Here is a 24968-nt window from a genome sequence, read left to right on the forward strand (position 1 = left end):
CAAGGACATATCCGAACATTTCCGAGTGTTACGAAGTTTTCCGAATGCAAGTCGAAATACCGGTTTTCGATCAGCGTATCGCAATACGTATCGTTTTCATGTCTGAACCGGTAAATACCGGTAAACCGGTTAAATTGCGCAGCCCTACTCTCTATACTCGTTCTTTTGCACAGTATGCGAGTATTGATTCACTGCTACAGCTACAGATAGCCTGCCACGGGAACACTGGGCTGTAGGGAACTGACCGGGACTTTGACGAAACGAACATACAACTTAGCGACCCCGTACTGAAATGTATGTATAATATGTGTTTCCAACCGGTGACAATATCTCATTTAGAATGTTTCATTATATCTGTAAATGTATTGTCGATTCATGTATTCATACAACTAAATGTCCTGGCAAAACAAAATACTGGTGTACTATAAACAAAATCGTTACGCTCCACTCAACTGCATATTGCCACCATGTACTGCCACAGATGTCAGATAATTCTTTCGCCAACAGCGGGAATGTTTCATTATCTATATCATTCTATGCGGTATCAAACATAATGAATTCCTGTTTAGCATGACGTCTTCTTTAAAAAAGCATTTGTACCGTAGACACAAGTTATGTTAAATGCTTTTAGACCAGTTGTTAATCATCGACAATACTTCACGACAACGAGTGAGTGAGTGAGTGCGTGAGTTACTGAGTCCGTTTTTCCTAATATTCTCAGCAATATCACTATGGCGAAAGGGGTACCCGTACTGAGAATCAAACCCTGGCCTTCCGCACGACGAGCCAACGCTTTAACCACAAGACTACCCCATCAGCCCCGGTCATGCGTGTCTGTTTCAGTCAGAAATGAGGCCGTTGTAATGGTATGGCGTGCATATTGAAGTCAAACTTTGTGTGAACCCTATCATTGCTTGACACTGAAGCGATGTGTAGAGCAGTTATCACAAAGCTATGGGACATAGTGCACAGCCTGTTAAGTGGGATACATCGATGTGTGCGATGCATGTGAACGCCGGGTTTTTCTCACAGTCTCTCATCCATAATATTTTCCGTCCACCCAGTCCACTTGTAATGCAAAAAGCCCTTACAAAAATATTGGTCCTGCATGATTTTCCTCTGGCATGAAAGAATACATGATTCGTTGGTTACAACTTGTGCCTACCCACAAACATAAGTGCTTTGTCACGGGTTATGGAGGTACGTGATGCATACATACATACCCGTGAAACACTGATGATGGTTCTTTCATAATGTTTCCTTTGGGTTGGGGTTTTAAAACAATGTTTTAATTGTTTTTTCTCGATGTAACACGTTTTTCCTAGTTTGGCCTTTTCCCCAGGATTTACGATCTTCAAAATTGCCCTTTATATTATGTGATACGGTACTTACATGTATATACGTGCGGTAATTGCGTTTACACTTTAAACCTTTACCGTACAGCAGCTGTGCTGTCTGCTTTTTACCGCAAATATATAGCATACTATTCAAACACGTGAACCCTATAACTGCATGCACATACCATATGTTTTAATGGTAAAAATCCACGAGATGTCACAGTGCCCTAGCCATGCAGTTGTGCCCCAATAATACGATGCTTTGTCAAATAAACATGTCACTTATCAGTCGTTTACTACAAGCAGCCAGTATGAAGCTCATGTGAAACAGTTTGTTTTCAAAAAAACTGAAAGTGCACATGTACTGCTAGACTTGCACAAGTCTCTAAGGTAAGAATTAATAGTTTAAATGATAATTTCAACAACAAAAATATCCCTCTAACAGACTGGCACTGTACGCATATATAGACTTGCCTCTTAAAAGGATAGAATTACTGTGCATCCAAGGACTAAGCCTTCAGTACAGCCATGAACAAGGCTAATGTACAGCTTGCAGAGCAATTAAAAACATTTGAGTTTATACTTGACAATACGTGTATAAGTGGTGAAATTACACATTTAATGTGTTAAACTCAATATTCACCTGCAAATACCCGCATATGACCGACTCTGGCATCTAGATGAACGAAGGTGCACATACATTTCAATGGACAGATTGATCCATGTCCCAAACTTAGGAATGGAACGTGCGAAAACAGCTACCTTAATGACCGTACTGAATACAGATTACGTGTTACTGAGCCCTATCAGTTCCAGTGCCTGTAATGATTTCTCCCTGCTCCTTCTTCGACTAAATATATCTCAAATAAAGGCCGCAATCATCTAGGATGATGCCTCCGTGCATCTGCATGTTGACAGTGAAGATTTTATAAAAACACTAAAAACCTAACTACTGTTTACAGTACTCTACGGTATAGTCATATTGCACCAATCACTGTGAACAGATTATAGTGAACTACTGTATATATTATGGTAAAGGATGATAGTGTAGGCGTGTACAGTAACATACTGCTATAGTCCACATGCTGCATATCATGTTGGCTTGATAGTGTTACTTTCATGATTATCTTCAAGTGAATGTGAAGAAAACTAAGGAACTAAGAACACCAAGTTGCCAGTTATAATTAAAAAGGAACCTGTTGAAACCGTTAATGAATACAAGTATCTTGGTACATATATTGGTAACAAACTGAATTTTAATGTAATTACAGATGCTATATTCAAGAAGTGGCGACAAAGGTTACACTTCTTGCGCAAATTGAGATCTTTCAATTTTAATCAATCACTTATGTGTCTTTTTCAGTGCTTTTTACAGAGCGTTCTGGCTTTTTCTGTACAATGCTGGTATGGAACCTTGTCCCTTAAAAACAGAAACTGTCTCACCAGAATAGTTTTATAAGCAAGTAAAATTGCAGGCGTATCTTTTGCTAACCTAAATGAAATATATGAAGAAAGAGTTCTCAAGTCAGCCATCTGATCCAGATCATCCCATCTACTATAGGTATGAATTACTGCCTTCTGGGCGCCGTTATAATTTACCCCGTTTTAAATCCAATCGTGCCATGAAATCCTTTGTTCCTGCAAGTATTAATCTTTTAAATGATTCCTAGTGTTTGTCTTACCTTGTTAGCGTGTTATATGTGTGTTATTTATTGTATGACAATAATTTAATCATTTTATCAATGTTTGAGCTTTATACTTTACACAAGAATTCCTCACGGGTAATAAAGTATTGTCACTGCCATTGTCATTCTTAAGTATTCACATTTAAAACGATTTATTGACCCTGACAAAAGAAACTTGTAGTAACACAATATAACATTCTGACATTCTGCTTGATGAGAAAATATGATCTTTTTCGTGTTTATCAACTAGCTGCATTTTACAGCTTGTTATCAAACTTTGGGCAAACGTAAAATGCGTAAAGGTGATACTGTGGCTATCATATCTTTTAGAATATGAAATTGCTGGTTAATGTTCGCATGAAACATAGTTAGGGTTGGCGCTGCAGGCGACACAGGTTGATCACACGACACAGGTGTGGACGACCCATGTGTGTTCACCGATGGCCAACATTGATTGATCGGCGCTTGTCCCTGGTACTTGAAATGAGCCTGTCATAACGACACGAGCACTAAAGATAAAAATAAACCTATCATATAAAATGTTGGTGGTTTTGTTTTTAGATGTACACGCACATCTTGGCATAAACACAGATTGATTTAATTAATCAGTTACAATTAATTTCTTGTTATGTGACAGCGATCTAAGTCTACCTAAAATAGCAATTTGTTTGAAAGTGTACTCGTACCAACCATATGCACCAACGCATAATAGGTATACTAAGTATAATGGGTATAATCTGACCTATAAAAGCTCATTTCTGTTGTCTCCGAGCGTGATACTGTTGGAATACTGCTAAAACTGACACCCACTTATTAAACTATCAACACGTATATGTCGACAGCTGAAATAGCTCATACTGATGACGAAGAAATACGTTGAGTTTAAACTTCTTTAATTGGCTATACAATACACGATAAACAAATAAACAAAGACAGCGATGAGAGGATTTTCCTGTTCATACATAAATGAGGTGAGCGGAGTTCCAGCTCAACCTCAAGGCGTTTCCTTCGTGGTCGTCCCTACACAGGCAGTCGGAATTTGCAATAGAGTCACACATGTCTTGGCTACATAGGTTTTGGTATTTGGAAATATTTGGGCAATGGCTGACCTGCATGACAAATATACAGTTCACTTAACTGAGGTTTAACATAGTCATATCAGTTGATGTACTTTCTCCTGTGTTTGTGTAACCTGGTAAAAGTGTATCTCCATAAAACTATTTCACCATTGTTGACAACGCCGTGTGTGTTGTGTGTATCGTGTGTATCGTGTGTCAGCTGGCTTTATTCCGATCTTCCTGATTTATACTCCACTGTTATCTTTAGACCATCCTTCCGATCTGATGTCATTCACACGTGTGTGTTAAATATACTTGAACAGGGATCCTGTATGCAATTGACAAGACATGCCTACGGCGATGTCTTCATTATACAAGAGACATTTCTGAATAAGAATCGAATGGTGATGGAGGTGTGCGTGAACAAGGGTGTAAAAAACACAAACAGGTAAGACTATCGATACCGAAACGTCGTTAGTATCGAAACTCTCTTTTCCAGACATACCGTTGTACTCAAAACACAAATTGTTCAAGATTCATAAACCAGGAACATGGTTAGCCCGGAATTTCACGGTACGGTCTGGATTGATGAGGTGTAACTGTTATCATGTGTTACGAGTAATGATCTCTAGACACTGTAATAAACTAAAACAAGCAAAGAAGTAAAGTATGACAATGACAATGACAATACTTTATTACCCGTGAGGGAATTCTTGTGTAAAGTACAGAGCTCAAACATTGATAAAATGGTTAAATTATTTTCATACAATAAATAACACACATATAACACGCTAACAAGGTAAGACAAACACTAGGAATCATTTAAAAGATTAATACTGGCGGGAACAAAGGATTTCATGGCATGATTGGTAGATTAGTAGATAGAGTACAGGTAACCCATATCACGTTACCTGTACTGCCAGATAAATTTTACTGGCAGCACCACCGACATCATTAATACAACCAAATCTTTAGTCGTTGTTAAGTATAAACATTTTGATAGAGACTTCAAAACTGATATTGAGGACAGGGTCAGTTAACTGAAAAAGAATAGCAGTAACATCACCAATGTTTCTAAGGACTTGTACACCTCTAAACGTGAAATAGGAAATGTGTGCGCAGGTCTAGCAAACAATACGGCACCAGGAATCGACGGAATAATCTATGAACATCTCAAATATGGCGGATCGAACCTGCATACATGCCTAGCTAATATATTTAATAGTATCATAGACTCTGGCATAATACCATGTTCCTGGAAACATGGAGTTGTAGTACCTATCTACAAGGGAGGTGGGAACCAAAGACTTCACCGGACTCATACAGGGGTGTGTCACTCTTACCAGTAATCTTCAAATTATTTGAAACCATTATAGACAGGAGAATACAACAGTTTCAAGGCTACAGAACATTTCCAAATACACATCAATGCGGATTTTATAAAAGGTCTGTCCTCAACTCATTCTTCATTTTGTATCCAAGAGGCAGCTGTTCACTACATAGAGCAGGTGATTCACTGAAAGCTGTGATGCTGGACAGCACAAAGGCCTTTGATACGGTTTGGCATAGCGGGCTGCTATGGAAACTGCATGAAATAAAGATTCAAGAACCTATTTGGAGGATAATATCTAACTGTTATGAAGGGATGAAGAGCTGTGTGCTAGTGAATGGTAAGAAATCCTACTGGTTTAATCTAGAGAGAGGTGTCCGGCAGGGCGGAGTTTTATCAGCAAAACTCTATTTAGTGTTCATCAACGACTTGCTTCGAAAGCTTACATCATCTCATAAGGGGGCTATGGTCTTGGACGTACATGTTTCTGCCCCAACACAAGCAGACGATATCACACTGTTGAGTCCTCTGACAGCTAACCTGCAAGCTATGACAGACATGTGTGTTCAATACAGTAGCATGTGGCGCTTCATGTTTCGGCATCAAAGTGTACTGTGATGTCATTTGGTAGAAGGGAGGCAGCCCCAGTGTAAATATCTCTGTACGGATCCAATATCCCTAATGTGACTGAAACCAAATATCTTGGCATTGAGTTGAACAGTAAATCAAATTCTTGGAACAGAACCGTAAAGACCTGCTCAAAGCTAAAATCAACCTCAATGGCATTAATTAAACATAGATTCCATTCACACGCCCTAAATCCACTAACCAGCTTAAAACTCTTCCAGTCCATATGTTTACCCAAATCCCTATACGGTTGTGAGCTTTGGTCTTGTCTGAGTAAGGGTGAGATCCTAGCAATCGAGCGTGCACAGAGATTCGCGATGAAGCTGGCACAAGGACTTCCCAGATGCACAAGGACTGACATTTGCAACGCTCTCCTTGGTGTCCTTCCTGTAGGAGCATATATCGACAAACTTCTTTTCTTTGGGAGACTTTGTCGTACAAAAAGGCAGAATAAATCATCTCAGTTATTTCTCGGTTGCATACCCTCAGATATAATGTAGCGTCGGGCTTCATACCTACTCGTCGACTTGTACATAGATATGAGTTGCAAGAACATTACCATTCCTTTTAGCAACAGGAGTATTCATGACGTACATGTCCTGGAAGAAGAAGGTTAAAGCCACTATTAAGCAGCACGAAGAGAGGCAGTGGGTGACCAGAATGGATGAAGATCCCGACCTGGAGCACTTACAACTGATTCACCCCCATATCCAACCTCACATAGCCTGGTTGGTAGACAAGAGTTATCCTTCCTTGAAACCCTTGTGCAGAGTGGTCGTCCAGCTGCGTGCGTGTTGGAGACCTGGCAAAGTCAAGGGACAATGTAAACTGTGCCATGAGGACTACTGTGGTCTTCTGGTGCACACTGTGTGCTCCTACCCTGTGACATCTGACATTAGAGCGAGTCTCTGGTGCGACATCATCAACTGCAGTCCAATTGAAGTCATTGTCTGCCTTCGCAACCAGTGTGACATTGGACTGGTATCCATGCTGCTATCCTGTAGACCTCCGTTACAGCTAAGTGATGACGAGACATTGCAATATGCCAAAACCATCATAACTCACATTGCGTCCTTCAACAAACGCCTGGAACTGTGATGGATCTGTGTGACAGTCAAACTAATTTTTCTTTTAAAAAATATGAATAAAATAAAAATACTAAAAAAAATGACCAAAAATAATAAAATGTATGTATGTATAATGTTATTTAATGTATATGCATCTCATTGTACTCTCCTTTGGAGGAATAAAAGCTTATATATATGGCACAGAGATGGGGGGTTATTACTGTATTACAGTCATCACGTTGCCGGGGAATTCAATCCTGTAATGAGAGCACGCGTGAACTTTGTAACAGCCGTCAGCCAATTTTCAGTCGTTGTCAACCTGCCAAACATTACAAACACCGACATTCATAGTCCAGTCAACCGAATTTTCCAGATAGTTCAGTAAAACATATTAGAAAATACACTGTAGTTAGTATTTCGATGATAATATTGTATACATATAATATTATCACAAATATGATACCGTGAACGTCAAAGGGATTCAGTTGATCTGTACCACGGAAGCCTGACAGTTCCGACAATAGGATTTTACAGGCGCTTTTAAAACATATGTATATTTAATGTCTCCTCATATACTAGTATATTAATATCTATTTTCATAGAATAGTTCATAATGACAGCCCGGATGTTATTTCTGCGACTGACATAAATGGTGATACTTTATTTAAAACTCGAAGAGTGTTTCGTGACAATATGAGTTATTATAGTACCTTAGTCAGAGGATTTATTGACTCAAATAGCTGTGACAGTTGATGACTAAACCTTCACCCAGACTTTCACAACGTGTTTCCAGTCGAACTCTACTCATGTTTAGAATGTATGATACCAGTCTGTCTACAATTTCATTGTACACGTTCTCCCAAACAATAACTTGATGTCACAAGACGTAAGAAAAAGTATTTTGCAAGGTAAGCAGAGTGTTCTCCCTTTACACTTCAACCTCAGCCCAAGGCAGCAATAAATTTTGTTATCAATATATATTTACTTAAGTCCCACTTACAGCGTTCTTCTGTCTAAATAGTGAGGTGTACATATGTGAATTAGATTTATCAGTCTTAACTGAAAATATAAATTATAAAAATTATACAAAATATAAATTGAAATTAATATATAAATCTGTACGTTGCGAAATGATGTCTACGTACGTCAGTAAAGTTCTACCGTAAAACAATGCCCAAACTTAACCCCACCCGAAATGGTGGAGATTTCACAAATCCAGTATTTGATTTAAAACAGACAATACATATATAATTAAAATCAAATCTTATGTAGTATTAGGGCGATGTATACCAGTTTGATATTACCAGGCTATTTTATTTTAATCCTTTTGGAAAGTCAATTTATTTGTCAACATGTTTTCATGTTTATATATTAGCACAACCTGTAATACACTGTTCAAAGTCCCTACCACCACATAAAGCATAGACTTCAGAGAAAAGTGCATGTTAAAAATTCTTAATCCACGGGTTAGTTTTAGTTAAAGTAGATTAGTGCAGTGTTACATTTAAGTGTGAACTCAAGTGCCATAAAAGTACATTTTGATGACCGAATATGTATAAATGTATAAATAACACTCCATGTTGCCCGGATTTTACGTGTCTCTATAAATAGATATCGGAAATACCTCTGTACCTGGAAACGAGTGGATGTTCTTCGTAGCCTAACGAGTGGGATTTCCAATATGCGCAGACAACAATTTAAATGAATGCTCAGATGTTGGATGGCACTGGTCAGCTCTCGCTCTACTTACACTGGTACTGTTTCTATGGTGGTATGTATCCATTCTCAAGCATTTGTACACCCGCAAATAGCCCTCTTCAAATTATACAAGAACGATACTCACTTGAAAACATTTTGCTGTAGTTTCATAGCTTGTAGATAATATGCAAAACCTGTTACTGCAATTGTCCCATGTATTTACAGTTGTGTGCGTGTTTGAATAATATATAAGACTACGGTATGTGTGTAATTTATACAGTATATGAGACCGCCTCTGTGGTGTAGTGGGTAGTGAGACCGCCTCTGTGGTGTAGTGGTTAGTGAGAGCGCCTCTGTGGTGTAGTGGGTAGTGAGACCGCCTCTGTGGTGTAGTGGGTAGTGAGAGTGGGTAGTGAGACCGCCTCCTGGTGCAGTGGGTAGTGAGACCGCCTCTGTGGTGCAGTGGGTAGCGAGACCGAGTGGGTAGTGAGACCGCCCTGTGGTGCAGTGGTTAGTGAGACCGCCTCTGTGGTGCAGTGGGTAGCGAGACCGCCCTGTGGTGTAGTGGTAGCGAGCTGTGGTGTAGTGGGAGTGAGACCGCCTCTGTGGTGTAGTGGGTAGTGAGACCGCCTCTGTGGTGTAGTGGGTAGCGAGACCGCCTCTGTGGTGCAGTGGGTAGCGAGACCGCCTCTGGTGGTGTAGTGGGCAGTGAGTAGCCGCCGCCTCTGTGGCAGTGTAGTGAGGCCTCTGTGGTGTAGTGGGTAGCGAGACCGCCTCTGTGGTGCAGTGGGTAGTGAGACCGCCTCTGTGGTGTAGTGGGTAGTGAGACCGCCTCTGTGGTGCAGTGGGTAGCGAGACCGCCTCTGTGGTGCAGTGGGTAGTGAGACCGCCTCTGTGGTGTGGGTGCAGTGTGCAGTGGGTGAGTGAGACCGCCGTGTAGTGGATAGTGAGACCGCCTCTGTGGTGTAGTGGATAGTGGTGTAGTGAGACCGCCTCTGTGGTGTAGTGGATAGTGAGACCGCCTCTGTGGTGTAGTGGATAGTGAGACCGCCTCTGTGGTGTAGTGGATAGTGAGACCGTCTCTGGTGTAAGGGATACAGCCTCTGCCGGATGGTCGGTGCTGGTTATGCCAAATGTTCCGTGGTGTTTTTGCTGCAAGGACTGGCATTAACGGGGACAACAAGGACTGATCGGTGTCAGTATAAGGTGTGTGAGTGAGGTATTCATGTTACAATTGTGGAATGATCCATCAGTGATCTAGGACTATGGCACCTTCGTTTGGCAGACTATTTGTCGCTATTGAACTCTAATTTTCAAATTCGGGACATTAAACCCGATTCACCTCACCTTAGTCTCTCATACAGACCCTGAAGCAAATATATCCAAGAAATCCCATGCAAGTCCAGAAAATGTGGCAAGTCTAGATCTGAAAATGAAGAAAGTCTCAGGGCTCCTTTTCATTATATTTTATTATTTTTTCACTTTGAAGCTTTTTCTGTAAAATATATTCACTTCAGAGACCAGTTGTTAGTCTAACCTCACCTCTGATATAGTGAGAAGTATCTCCGTTGCTAGCCATGCTTGCTGGAGTGATCCAGAACTATACCAGGTAATAATATTCATACGTATCACTGGGGTTAGGTCGGATTGATTGTTTAATCGGATTAACGTCAAGCGATCAGCTATTACATGAAAGGATTTGAACTGCAGACGGATTTACCACGAGGGAGCCATCTATTTCTGAAACAACACTAAAAAGTTATCTGAAGCTTTCAGCACACACAGATGGATATTGTTAGGTTACAGTTGACATCTGTAATTCGTTTAGCATTTTATAGCAATATGGAAACAATGCAGATATGTTTTTATCTGGTGCCACTCGTTCCTTTCCGTAACCTGCTTGTCCTGGCATGCTACTAGAGGCTACGATAACATGCTCTATATTCTCCAGTCACTTTAAGGACATGGAACCTTTGGCCAAGGTGTATTTGGGACAGTGAAATATATGAAGTGCGATCTTTGGGTTACAGTTACATATGTTGTGTATATGACGTCTATTTATGAAAATTATTAACTATAGTTTTAAGGCTTTCAAAAGGTTTATCCACAACGATGAGATGGCCATTATTGTTTTCCCACTTAATGCAAGAAAACGGAATCTATTTCACGAATGTTTCAGTGACTAATGTTAGTGAACGACTGCGGTTTTACGCCGAGTTTAAATAGCAATATTACAGCAGTATCAAGGTGGCACCAGAAATTGGCTCCAGACATTGCATGTACACATTACAAACAAAGACAGGTGTTCGCCTTCACGAACAGGAGCCTGGAGGCCACTGTCTTACTATTGAGGACATAATGAGAAGAGTTTACTTTCATGAAATGCTGAACAGCCACCTTTTGTAAATATACATAAACAACAAACATTTTACAAGAGCATATTGTCATTTTATTTTTGTAAATGTATGAAAGTTTAAAAGTTTACAGTACTTGAAAAGGCTAGACAGTCACCTTGTAACGAAGTGATGATATTGATACATCATGAAAACATATATGATGTGACATTTACACAACACTTTCATGTAATTCATTTGCTGTCTCACAGATACAGTTTTATGCGTACATGTCTCAAATATGCTATCGGAAGATCCTTTGAAACTGTCACATTGATTACTTTTTTTAAACTTACACCGCAATGTCTCTTCTTTGCGAGTGTGGATCAGGCGTCTGTTGACAGATCTACTGTCGGTGAAAGAAAAGGGAACTGGCTGTGGTAATTGCCAAACATATACACACAAATGACTGTTTCAGAGGTTTTCCCGTGCTCCAATCACTTGTTAAAATAATTATTATACCTGATGTATTTAATTATTGACCCTCTGCATTACTAGTTTCATGAATTGATTGCATGACATCCGTGGTTCCTTCCGCATTAGTTGATAAAAGTAAACATCAAACACAGATATCTTTCCCATTCACATACTAGTGCGGCATAGCCCATAATCCCCAACGTACTTTCATAGCAGAAGAATACTATCCGAAGGTATGGTGCTCTCAAACCAAGGGAAAATAATTGATCATCCATTCCATCCTGGTTCCTGGCAAGGGAAGCAATTCAGAATACATTCTAGATATTTGGAAGCATAATTCTTTTCAAGCATTTCATATTTGTAAAGTATTTTAATCCAGTTGTATTATGCGCAATTACCGATCTATGCCACTAAAATACGTCATGTTTAACATGAAGAAAATATATTTATCTATATTTCTTTATACGTTCGGACCAACAGTGTGTTGTTGCTAGAACGTACGGCGAAATGAATCTCTACTTCTGCATTTTCTGGATTATGTTATTAGTTAGAAACAAAAGGGTTCTGTTTTAATATTCGAAGTTGCCAGATATTATCGTATCATACTGGCAGTCACGTAGGGTAATAATTGCTATGTCATCCTTTATGTGAAACGGCAGTTTGCTGTTCATGTTATATATTTTAACATTGTTATATTTTTCGACAATCAACACTGACAGTTAATGTATACAATATTGACGGTCCAATAACAGGAAGGAACTTATGTCAACAAAACTAATTCTGTTATTGTATCCGTGATAGCGTGATCTGTTCAGGATATTTTTAGCTTAGGATTAAATAGTAAATCGGTGGATGAAACTGTGGTATTATAACCGCCTCATGTGAATAAACTTGAGGGAGTGCCACCATCACTAGAGAGTCAGCAGCAGGGAATATGGTGACAACTTGTGTCAGCATGGTATTGTGCACAACTGCACATTTACTCAAGTCTCGAACAGTCTCGCCTGACCTCGAATGCGCTTGAAAGAGCTCACGTGATCAACTGGGGTTTCCCCATTTCCTAAAACGAGGACTCAAAGCTTTTGTGTGCTTTCTTTCGTGTGGAGTTGACACGTGTATTTGTACAAGTAGAATGTTAAATGACTAATGTATATATGAAGAAATCAAGTGCGTCAATCATTGACATAACGTCAGCAGGTGATTCACACTGGCAAAGATACAAGTACAGCCACAGAACTATACAAAACAAGTTACGTTTTGCTTTCAATATGATGTACATATACTGTCATTTTTGGCTGAACCAGTTCTTGATAATTTTATAACAAACGATTTTATGTAACAAAAGAAGTGTTTTGTTTGTTTTAACATTGATATGTGTTCTTTTTCTGGTAACATGTTTTGTTGCGTGCCCAGTGGCACAAGTTTATCAAGTAACGTCAATTATTTACCGGTTCACTTGTATGGCCGGACTCATCCGGGTGAAGCTGGAACTACTGTGGTATTTCCACATGCGTTGTATAGGTAATTACTAACGCTAGTATAAATTAGTTTAGTACTGAAACTTGGGACAATGCTGTACAAGACACACATGAGTACCATGTGATGATATGATGATTGTAATGATGCCCCGTACTGCCGTGCATCTTCCGATGTCGCTAAACTCGGATGATTTGATGTTAAACTTTCACTCACTCACCAACTGAGGATGTCACCCCTTAAAGCTTTATTTCGTGTTCATATATATTCTTTTGTGACTGCACACACATACATCCACGGCTTTGGGATAGCTGTTGTTCTGTGGTCAGGTGACACCGTTCCATCTGTGGATCCACAACACCATATTCCATGATGGAAACAGTGTGACTGTAGTCTCCAGTCGGCGTTGTTAGGCCTGCCCTCTGACGCCTGTCCAAGTGTCAAGTTTCGACGGTGCTAGAATGTTATCGAAAAATAAAAGCATATGCTGGAAAAGAAAAGGATAGTATTCTTTTGACGAACAAGAATTGTCACCCTCAATAATATGTTGTTGCACGATACAGTTAAAGGAATAATAGTTAGGCTCATAAGTTTTGTTATGTATAAAATAAAATATCTCCAAATGCCGGGTTTTGTTATATTTGTTACAAAATTTTGATGTCCAGGGTATAATGAATGGCATTAACATCCCCTCGACTATTTGGCTGCTGCAGCCTGAGCATAAGCAATTTAGAACCCTGGGGCGCGGTGGGCGAGCTGGCTAAGGCGCCAGGCTAATGATCCAGCGAGGTTGAGGTGTCGGGATCAAGCCCACCTGTGACCGGGTGTAAAAACCTTGGAGTCAACTTTGTGTGCAGACTCTTTCAGTGTTGTCACAACCCCTATATAGTGTACATTACACAACCCTGTGCACTTAAAAGAACCCATGAATCCGTTGGTATTTGACCAGATAGTGGCCACATGAATATGTGCAAACACGTAGTTGCGGGTACAGCAACGTGCAGTGAACATGGACAAAATAATGTGACTATGTGTCCCAGTCCACCCAGCTGTGAATGGGTACCTCGTTAGGATGAGAAAGCCACAGTAACTCGGTGCGCCTAGTGGCTGCAAGAGTTGTATACTCCCCAGGGAGTTGAGATTGATAATGCGATGTGCCGTTGAGATTGACATCCAATGATCGAAGGAAAAAATACCAGCGCCTTGAGCATGCACTGGTGCGTGGATATGTGCGCTACATAAATATCCTATAATAATAATAATAATCATATTTTGATCTGTACCTCTGTATATATATCGTGACAATGTTCATCTTGGATTGTTTATGTTTCATGTAAATGGTAAACTTTGTAGTTATACCTCTTAATTTTCATTCGATTGTATTTCAGACTCGTCCGAAAAATATGAACAAGGACTGCAAATTCGAGAGGCCTCCCGGTCGAGAAGCAAACACGAATCTTGATTTGGACTTTGGTAACCTCAGTCTGAATGACACGTGTGAATCTGGGGTAGAGGTGGGGGTTAGCACATGTGTCCGACCTGACAGTGTCACTACAATCACCTGCCCCGGGTATGTTTCTACAGACGAAGGATATGCAAGCAAGTCAATATCTTTCACAGACAGAATGCCCGTTCAGGAGACCGACAACAACACACTTGTGACATCCATGAGATCAGTTGATATCTTTCAGGTGTATCATCAAGATAAAGATGGCGACACGGATCTTCATACTGGAATCATTCAAGGACATTCATCTCTGGTGTTGTTATTTATATCGGCGGCGCCCAACAGTGAGTGGTTGAACATTACAAACATGCTTCAACAGACGCCCCTTCACTTGGCTGTTATTACTTGTCAGGTGAATATCGTCCGGCGACTAATGACGGCCGGAGCAAGAGTTGATGTTACCGATATCCATGGCAACACACCACTTCACATTGCATGTCGCGAGGGCTACCAGGAGATCGTGGAGTGTCTTCTTCGACCTGTGTATTATGAGGAGACACTTCTGAACCAGCATGAAATTCCGTACCAAAGGATACCCCAGGACTTGGAGAAAAGGAACTTTGATGGACATACATGTCTTCACCTGGCCGCCATGTCGACACATCTCAAAGTTCTTGAGCTTCTCCTGTCAAAGAAAGCTAACATCAATGTCCGTGACGCCACCAGCGGCAGGACAGTTCTCCATTACGCTTCTGAAACGGGAAACAGAATTCTTCTTCACTTCCTGTTGTCACAGCGTCATCTTGACATTTGTTGCCGAACATACGGGGGTCAGACTCCTCTCCGTCTCGCAGCAGGGAGGGGTTATGGGGATGTCGTTTCCATCCTCCTCGCCAACGGTGCAGACGTCACAGACATAGACGGTTCCAATCAGTCGGACGATGAAATGTTTGATGATTTTTGTATTAATGGACACATAGTCGCTGTGTAACAACCGTGAAGACGGAATGTACTGTCAGATAGATATTGTGTATATCTACCTCAACTTACTGTGACTCAGACCAAGCTACACACTGTGGTTCTTTTGTTTTCTTGTTGGAAGCGAGATGATTCTCCCGTGCGCTTGCGTCCATGGGTTAGTGTCCCGTTTAACAATCCCGTTTCAACAATCACGCAAACTATATAACTGGTCCATTTATATCACGGAATTCCTCGTCTCAGAAGGCAACGTGCAAGAACAACGTCTAATGGTGGCTGGTATGAACATCAGTTGTATGATATTGCTAGCGTTATAGTTTTGAGTGATCTGTTATGTTATTGTAATGACTATGGTATTTGTTGTTGTCCAAACAAGATTTACTTTTGCTTTTAATGATCTCATACATTCGTAGATTTAGTAGGTGAGGCCATCACGAAGGTTGTAGAGCTATTAACGCACTCTAAATGTTAAAGGATATGCATGCCTGTATATAATCGGTGAGCAAGGCATATTTCCCATTTGTACTTTTATGGTTATATGGCTAATCACGAATTTTGTCAAACTCAGCCTGTTTTCCAGATATATAGGTGACTGAATTTTCACGTTCAATGTTGTGAAATCTATTTTCGTAAGAAGATCATAGCAGTGAACTACCATTATATCTACAGTCAGTATTTCCTTGACACTTGTTCGGGAACTACATATGAGAACGCATTCTGTGTGTCTAGGCCTACTCAAGTACTGAAGGCCTGTGATCTCCAAATAGTTCTCAATAACCGTGCTTCCTCCTTCTCTATTATGCCTGCAGAAAACAGCCACGTCTTTGATAGCCAACGCATCAAATTGTTGATTCCATCACGTGTCAGATCAGTATTCATTCATACAATAATATACACCGGGACGAAGCTAATTCCAGTAGATCAGCAGCTGAGAGTGAATATATGTTACACGACCACGGGATATACATGGTGCACGTCCGACGGACGGTTAGAGAGCCGATTGGAACCACTGAACAGCATATTATCGGACTACCTGTCAACGTCTCTATTTGTAGTGAATGGTGTCGTCCAGTGACATTCGTTGTCGGAGGTTGGTACATCAATTCACAGTTCGAACGTTCCAACCAGGGCAAACATTTCATCTGCAGAGTTTGTGATGTAATCAATTGTCGTGCATCCAAATTGACAATATTACGCTCATCATGCATGTAACACCTTAAAGTAGCGAGTGGTATAACCTCTCGTGTTTGTAACACCTCAATATGATCATGAGTAAAACGTGAATATGAGTAAAACGCGAATATGAGTAAACGTGAATATGAGTAAAACGTGAATATGAGTAAAACGCGAATATGAGTAAAACGCGAATATGAGTAAACGCGAATATGAGTAAAACGTGAATATGAGTAAAACGCGAATATGAGTAAAACGTGAATATGAGTAAACGCGAATATGAGTAAAACGTGAATATGGGTAAAACGTGAATATGAGTAAATGCGAATATGAGTAAAACGCGAATATGAGTAAAACGCGAATATGAGTAAACGTGAATATGAGTAAAACGTGAATATGAGTAAAACGCGAATATGAGTAAAACGCGAATATGAGTAAACGCGAATATGAGTAAAACGTGAATATGAGTAAAACGCGAATATGAGTAAAACGTGAATATGAGTAAACGCGAATATGAGTAAAACGTGAATATGAGTAAAACGTGAATATGAGTAAATGCGAATATGAGTAAAACGCGAATATGAGTAAAACGCGAATATGAGTAAAACGTGAATATGAGTGAGCCGTAAATATGAGTAAACTGCAGCCTGCCTTGCATGTAACATCTCAGTATGACCACTGGTGACTTGCATCATGCCCTATACAACCAGACGCGTTTCGTGACATGTCTTCCTGAACAGCATGATATTTCTTGGCATTGTCAAGAAGAAATAAAAACAAAATTGGTTTTGGTAAACATATTTGTAGCCGATCAACATGCGGTAATGTTACAAGGATCTCATTAATATAAATAATTAGCTGGTACTGTCCACAAATGTTGCTATTGTACAATTGTTTAACTGGTAATGTCAAATTATTACAAAGCGCAAGAAATATATCCAGACCGCAAACCAGTAGGCCTACTGGAAGGGTGGGTGGGCATCAAACAGGCGTGCGAGCCCATTGCATGCACGAGTACTACTGTGCCGTCTAACAAAACAAAGGAGATAACTCTCGTCTCCTGTCAAACAGTTTGATCACTATAAAATATTACTTTGAGACCAAGATATCGACAATGCCTGAATTTTTCATTCACATGCCTATAATCCCTAATATACTTTTGTTACAAGTGAAGCGTAGTTTTCGTGCAGGTGTCGCGGAGGTGTCGCGCAGGTGTCGCGCTGTCAAACCAAGAGACATAATGAGGACGAATCTTTTAATTTGCAACAAGGATAATAGGATCCTGGATCCTAGGTAGCCCAGATGACACAACTCTGACTACAATGGTTCACGTATAGAAAATATACCGTTTCATATTTCACTTGTACCTTCACCCCGCATCAAAAGGTTTTGTTTGCAGAACCTATGTCATTTATCGCTTTTCTTCAAATCTAAAATATATCTCGTGTTCCTCATTTCAGTAATTAACCATTTATTATATATTATAACTCTGCTGTATTATATATACAAACGTCTTCGTGATTTCAACTGATGCTTCTGAGCCGAAAGAAATATCTATGAATGTCAGCTATGATGAAACTCACAGTGTCTGTTGTCAAATCCTACTGAGCTGACGCCACACAGACATTCTCACAGCATTGTTGGAGCGTCAACGTTCTGTTATGGTCTCTGTTAAGTATCTGTTATGGTCTCTGTTAAGTATCTGTTATGATCTCTGTTAAGCATCTGTTATGGTCACCATTGACCTGTATCACAGTTCTGCCACGCCTGCCCGCTGACTGAATGTGTGGCTCAAGTCGATCCCAGGGTATTTGTGCCCATACATTCAGCAATTCCAGACGAAGTTAAGAGTGAGTGGGTGAGTGAGTTGGGTTTTACTCCTGTTTTAGCAATAGTCCAGCAATATCACGGCGGGGGACGCCGGAAATGGGCTTCACACATTGTGCCCATGTGGGGAATCGAACCCAGGTGTGACGAGCGACCGCTTTAACCACTACGCTACCCCACCGCCCCACACAGTTAAGAAAGTGTATGAAGCGGTGGTTGACATTCCATAGCTATTCACATGTGTTTAAATAGGGCAACCTTGACGGCCACGGATTTCCAGTAGTGTCCTAATTCTGCAGGATGTCCATAGCAAGACGTGCAACAATAGGTTGACATGCTGAAAAGTCCCCCGTATAGGTTAGAAAACCGGAAGCAGGTGACGTTGGGGAGTTTCATGTTGGTACTGAATTTCAGTCATATAGGTTTACACTAAACGCAAAAAAGAAACGTTTAATACCCTCCTAACTTTATGAATTATTTAAAAACTACCATAGATATGTTAGAACAAGAAGGCTTAACAACACAGCTTTATGGAAATCACGGAAACAGATTCTCAAATGCACTGATATTTAGGTGAAATGCAGCTTTTTCAGAAGAGTTAAATTGTCCTATTAAACCATGCCGAAATAACCCAATAACACTGATTTGGATGTCCAAAAGAAAGGTTGAAATAAAATTCTTCGTTGAAACATAGATAAAACATTTAAAGTCACCATTTTTCAACTATTAAAACAAGAAACAACTGTTGTAGAGTGTGTAAAATTGTAAAGGAATCATTCCTGTGATTTCAGTCTTTTAACACATTTTCTGCTGATTTGCATTAGTGAAAATAAGTAAAACGTGTCTTTGATATTCTGAAAGGGTGTTCAGGAACATCACAAATGATCTTTGTTAATATGTTTGCTTGCAAAGTAACATTTTTCCATTTTCTGTTTACACATAGCAATATCAATCGCTAAAACGTAGCAATATTCAAGCAGTGTTTGCATCAATTTCACCTATAAAATGACTCTATAGAGTATAAAGAGAGACTAGAATGCATGATATGATACACAAGTACGAGAAATATGCCACTATTAACAGCTGAAGAGAGAGAAAGAGCCACTGGGATGGTGCAGATGGGGTCGACATACAATGCTGTTGCCAACGTCATTAAGGAAGGAGGGTAACATTTGTTATGGCGTTTAGTGCAGGGGCGGATACAGGATTTCCGTTGGGGAGGGGAGGGTGCACCCCAATCCTCGGAACCCTGGGCATAAAACATGTAGTACATTTGGAACACTCTTGGGGGTGGGGGGGACGCACCCCTGCACCCCCCCTCTGGATCCGCGCATGTAGTGTATATTGTAACTGCCACTTCCGACTCTATAAATTACGAGATAATAATTGTGTTTTAGCAAAATATTCATTTCTACCACTGAAGATATTGGTTCGCCAATCTCCACGCTGAACTGAACACAATCGGGCACACAACCTTCGGTACTGTCGCTGTCGAATAGCATTAAAATAGGGTCTGAAGGCTAAAAGCCCACGAATACGATTGCATATTGATTGTACCGACACCCTACGCAGACCAGGCACATTGTTAATGGTAATGGCTGGAACGACAGTACATGACGTCCCGATGACGTAGATGGAAGACCCGGGTGTATAGGTCCTGATGAGCCACAGTGGTGATCATTGGTTGGTGGGGGCGGTGGGGTAGACTAGTGATTAAAGCGTTCGCTCCTCACGCCGAAGACCCGGGTTCGATTCCCCACATGGGTACAAAGTGTGAAACCTATTCCTGGTGTCCCCCGCCGTGATATTGCTGGAATATTGCTAACAGCGGCGTAAAACCAAACTCACTCACTCACTCTTTGGTTGGTGAGGCCTATTGTAGACCCATGCAGTTTACTTCTGCCCCAAAGACGTAAAACTGTGTTGTGGTGGACGATCAAGTGACAGGCAGCGGACGGTATGTCCGATTCCGTTAGTTCGATTTGTTGTGAGTGAGTTGGTTTACGCCACACTCAACAATATTCCAGCTATTCTATTCTATTCTATTCTATATATGGCGGTGGTCTGTAAATAATCGAGTCTGAACAATACAGTGATCAAATATTACGATTTGTAGGTTCCAGTATTGGAACACTGAAATTTACTCTCTCTTCAAAAATAGGAACTAGTTTACAGAAATAATACCACCCTTTTATACACAGCACCTCTATCGCCCATTTCCTTGAAAACCATGAGCAAATGGTATGCAGATTGTATTCAAGACATGCTTTTTTCTGACAATTTCGAAGGGAAAAAACCTTTTAAAAGTCATTACATTACCAAACAGTGCATTTGGGAAATGCATTCCAAATAGAAACGACTGTAAAGTAGCATTTGTGAAATATGCAGAATTATATTTACAAAAATCACACGTGTGTTTAATTTTGGGAGAACACATAAAGAAATAAATCGCCGATATTCAATTTTTTTATACATAAGAGTTATTTTGTTGTATTATGGATTATCGTGTGATATCAATAAAAAAGATGTCGTAACGTCATATTAGTAAGTATAATCTGATTTACATTAGATAGTAAACCGACAGTCAAACAGCTGTCTGTCAGCAAGTGTCACCGCAAAAGTTTGCATCTCTGCACAAACGTCCACAATTCTGCCACACTCCGCCAGTTCCATCACTGCGCCGGAGTGGGAGTCACGCCTCTCCTTGAATGTGCTGGAAAGAGGTCACGTGACCAACTGGGGTTTCCCCATGTCACAACTTGGACTCTAAAACGTCTGTATAATTTCTATCACGTGGCTAATGACTCTTTTGCACATGTTCAAATTCTAAATTGAATGATTGATAATGGGGAATGTACGGATGAACAGTGGTTTCCTATTTCATAACGATATGAAAGCCGACGGGGTGGACTATAAATAGACCGAAGAACACAGTGTATATATAAGCATACGATTATAAGAGTAGCCATTGACAGAAGTGATTAACATGGCTAAAAACGAACAAGCAGACAACGGACAACCTGATACAACTCAAGTAGGTTTCTTTACTGTTTCCATATACCATGTATATTTTATAAGTATTGTGTTTTGACCATGACATGTTTCTACTTTCGGATATGTTTTGTCACGTATTCAGTGGTACGTGTTTATTGACATTCATTTTACTTGTTTACTTGTTTACTTGTCTGGGCTAGATTGAAACGGCTGAAACTGGATCTCATATGGTTATTCCACATATAATGTATAAATTACCTCTATCGCGTGGATACATTAGTCACTACTAAAACGTGGGACAATGCTGCACCAGACACGTGTGAGTACTCTGTGATGTTATGATGCAATGGTGTTCGGTAGTGATGTACACATCAACTGATGTCACCGAGATAATGCTGATGTAGGATTAAATGTTAACCCACTCACCTGTTGATGGTATTTATATGTGTGGGTGCATATACATGTATGTATTTCTATTTTACATTTCTTTTAACTACATACAGTGAAGTTTTGTAAATGTTATTTTGATCTTACTGTATTTTGTTTTTTTCAGGCTCTTTCGCAGAATATGAACACGAGAAGGAAAATATGTACATTTTCCAATGCAGGCGAAAACACTGATATTGATGTTGATGTTGACTACAAGTTAGAGAGGCCCCCCGGTCGAAATATAAACATGGATCTTGATGTGGACTTCGGTAGCCTCAGTCTTAAAGAGAATGAAATGGAGACTTGTGAATCTGGGGTAGAGGCGGGAAAACCGATCAACACATGTGTCCCACTTGACAGTGTCACTACAAACACCTGCCCCGGGTATGTTTCTACAGATGAAGGATATGAAAGCAAGTCAATATCTTTCACAGACAGAATGCCCGTTCAGGAGACCGACAACAACACACTTGTGACATCCGTGAGATCGGTTGATGTCGTTCAGGTGTATCATCAAGATAAAGATGGCGACACGGATCTTCATACTGGAATCATTCAAGGACATATATCTCTTGTGTTGTTGTTTATATCAGCGGCGCCCAACAGTGAGTGGTTGAACATTACAAACATGCTTCAACAGACGCCCCTTCACTTGGCTGTTATTACTCGTCAGGTGAATATCGTCCGGCGACTGATGACGGCCGGAGCAAGAGTTGATGTTACCGATATCCATGGCAACACACCACTTCACATTGCATGTCGCGAGGGCTACCAGGAGATCGTGGAGTGTCTTCTTCGACCTGTGTATTATGAGGAGACACTTCTGAACCAGCATGAAATTCCGTTCCAAAGGATACCCCAGGACTTGGAGAAAAGGAACTTTGATGGACATACATGTCTTCACCTGGCCGCCATGTCGACACATCTCAAAGTTCTTGAGCTTCTTTGTCAAAGAAAGCTAACATCAATGTCCGTGACGGCACCAGCGGCAGGACAGTTCTCCATTACGCTTCTGAAACGGGAAACAGAATTCTTCTTCACTTCCTGTTATCACAGCGTCATCTTGACATTTGTTGCCGAACGTACGGGGGTCAGACTCCTCTTCGTCTTGCAGCAGGGAGGGGTTATGGGGATGTCGTTTCCATCCTCCTCGCCAACGGTGCAGATGTCACAGACATAGACGGTTCCGATCAGTCGGACGAAGAGGTGTTTGATGATTTTTGTATCAATGGACACATAGTTGTTTTGTAATAATAGGACCGAATGGATAGATGTGTAACACTAACATATGAAAACATATGTTCAGAGATTCTGTTTTTATATCTTAATCTAGTCAACAAGGTGAAAAGATTCCATTCCTAAAAGGCCTATTCCTGACAAGGTGTATGGAGATATTTGATGCCGGTCAATTGCCTGATCGATCAGTGTTTCATGTTAACCAAAGTGCCAAAGAACAATGTATAACCCTTTTATCTGTCAGACTCACAAATTGTATAATGTTTTATATTTTGAATCGTTTGAAGTAATTCAATAAACGTTTACAGTTTTCTAAGGATTAGTTATCTGTTATTCTTGTCGGCCCCAGGCATCTTCTTGAAGATGTGAGTTCACCGACTGTCTAAGCCACACTTACACAAACATAAATTCTAAGTATAATCTCAGAGCTGACTGAGCATTCACTCAGTTGATTTGTCATCCTCTATTCAGTTCCCTGTTGTTTTGTAACTGTTTGTATCACGCCTTGTCCTATCGGCTGATATAGCACAGCTTTCATCCTTAATACGCTACCTTGTGCCTTAAAACGGTATTTTGTGCTATAAACCGGTATCTTGTGCTAAAAACCGTATCTTATGCTATAAAACTGTATCTTATGCTATAAAAACTGTATCTTATGCTATAAAACGGTATCTGATGCTTTAAAACTGTATCTTATGCTATAAAACGGTATCTTACGCTATAAAACGGTATCATAGGCTAATAAAGGAACAGTGCTTTCATTCTCCTGGATTTCCCATTACAAAACGCCTGTCTCTGGCTACATGAACATATCCACAACTAAAGCAACATTAAACCTTCAATGTAGATTAGTTGTTTAACAAATCCTGAACATGCTTGTGACAAGAACAAACGCAATATTAACTTGTACATGTTCACCACGAAAACAGGTGACAACAAGTCAACTGAGCAATCTTTTGTTTTGTTTGCTTGTTGTTTAACACCACACTCAGCAATATTCCAGCTATTATGACGACGGTGTTTAATAAGCGAGTCTCAACCAGACAATCCAGTGATCAACATCATGAACATCGATCTACACAAATGGGATATGATGACATGTGTCAACCAAGTTACCGAGCCTGATCACCAGATCCCGTTAATCGCCTTTTGTGACAGATATGGTTCCGAAGACTAAACCGGATCTTCACGAGCATCAACTCAGCCATCGATCATCTAGTGACACTAATATAGCATGACTGAGGAATCAAGGTTAGCATGAGACTGTGGGCCCCTCCAGAACTACTTTCTCCATTTATCACATTTAAATTATCATGCTGCCGTCCTGCTGTACATGTCACATGATGCAGTCTATACTGAGCTAGGAATTCAGTGACCATTCGATTTGACAAGTAAAACTGGCACAACTTATGTTATTGTGCAGTAATAGAGATATTATATATCAACCAATTGGGTTCAAGTCCGAGAAATTACTCGAATTGGGTGATCGATCGAAATTTGTGATTTAATCTGGAGCATTTTATTACGTATTGTTAGCTGATGCTACTTTTCACAGCACATAATGTTAGGTAATGATCACCAAAACCTGTAAATTGTATGCTTCTTGTGAGGATTCAAAAGATTCATGTGACAGTTGGGAATTAATTGGAGTTTAATGGATTTTACGACACTTCGTGAGATTGGAAAAAAATGTTCCTGACTTTTTTTTTTCATAAATCATTCATATACGTTATTTCATCAGAAACACTCATTATCATTTCAGAAAATTCACATTGCCTTGAATTCCCAATGCTCCA

The 24968-nt window shown here is 40.2% G+C and overlaps 2 protein-coding genes across 7 annotated transcripts; both read left to right on the forward strand.

Moving 5' to 3' along the window:
* Positions 1 to 4389: 4389 nt before the first annotated feature.
* LOC124273878 (NF-kappa-B inhibitor alpha-like) lies at positions 4390 to 22155 on the forward strand. Of its 6 annotated transcripts, none has more exons than XR_006897764.1 (4): positions 7876 to 8012; positions 8716 to 8875; positions 14477 to 15792; positions 22073 to 22155. XR_006897764.1 is itself a non-coding variant. In XM_046709220.1 (4 exons), exon 4 carries the CDS (start codon positions 14492 to 14494, stop codon positions 15524 to 15526), a length of 1035 nt encoding a protein of 344 aa, XP_046565176.1. In that variant the 5' UTR covers positions 7876 to 8012; positions 8716 to 8875; positions 10320 to 10411; positions 14477 to 14491; the 3' UTR covers positions 15527 to 16116. The 6 variants fall into 6 exon arrangements, 5 of the variants coding, with proteins under 5 accessions (XP_046565177.1, XP_046565176.1, XP_046565175.1 ...); XM_046709220.1 differs by lacking the exon at positions 22073 to 22155 and adding an exon at positions 10320 to 10411 and having other exon boundaries at positions 14477 to 16116; XM_046709219.1 differs by lacking the exon at positions 22073 to 22155 and having other exon boundaries at positions 14477 to 16116.
* Positions 21247 to 23416, forward strand: LOC124273877 (NF-kappa-B inhibitor cactus-like). The gene is given in 3 exon segments (XM_046709218.1): positions 21247 to 21547; positions 22061 to 22880; positions 22883 to 23416. Coding segments are annotated over 3 exon segments (1173 nt in total). The 5' UTR covers positions 21247 to 21499; the 3' UTR covers positions 23188 to 23416.
* Positions 23417 to 24968: the final 1552 nt, after the last annotated feature.

The sequence above is a fragment of the Haliotis rubra genome, unplaced genomic scaffold, assembly GCF_003918875.1.
Source record: "Haliotis rubra isolate DU_JTF1 unplaced genomic scaffold, ASM391887v1 Scf185, whole genome shotgun sequence".
Lineage (NCBI taxonomy): Eukaryota > Metazoa > Mollusca > Gastropoda > Lepetellida > Haliotidae > Haliotis > Haliotis rubra.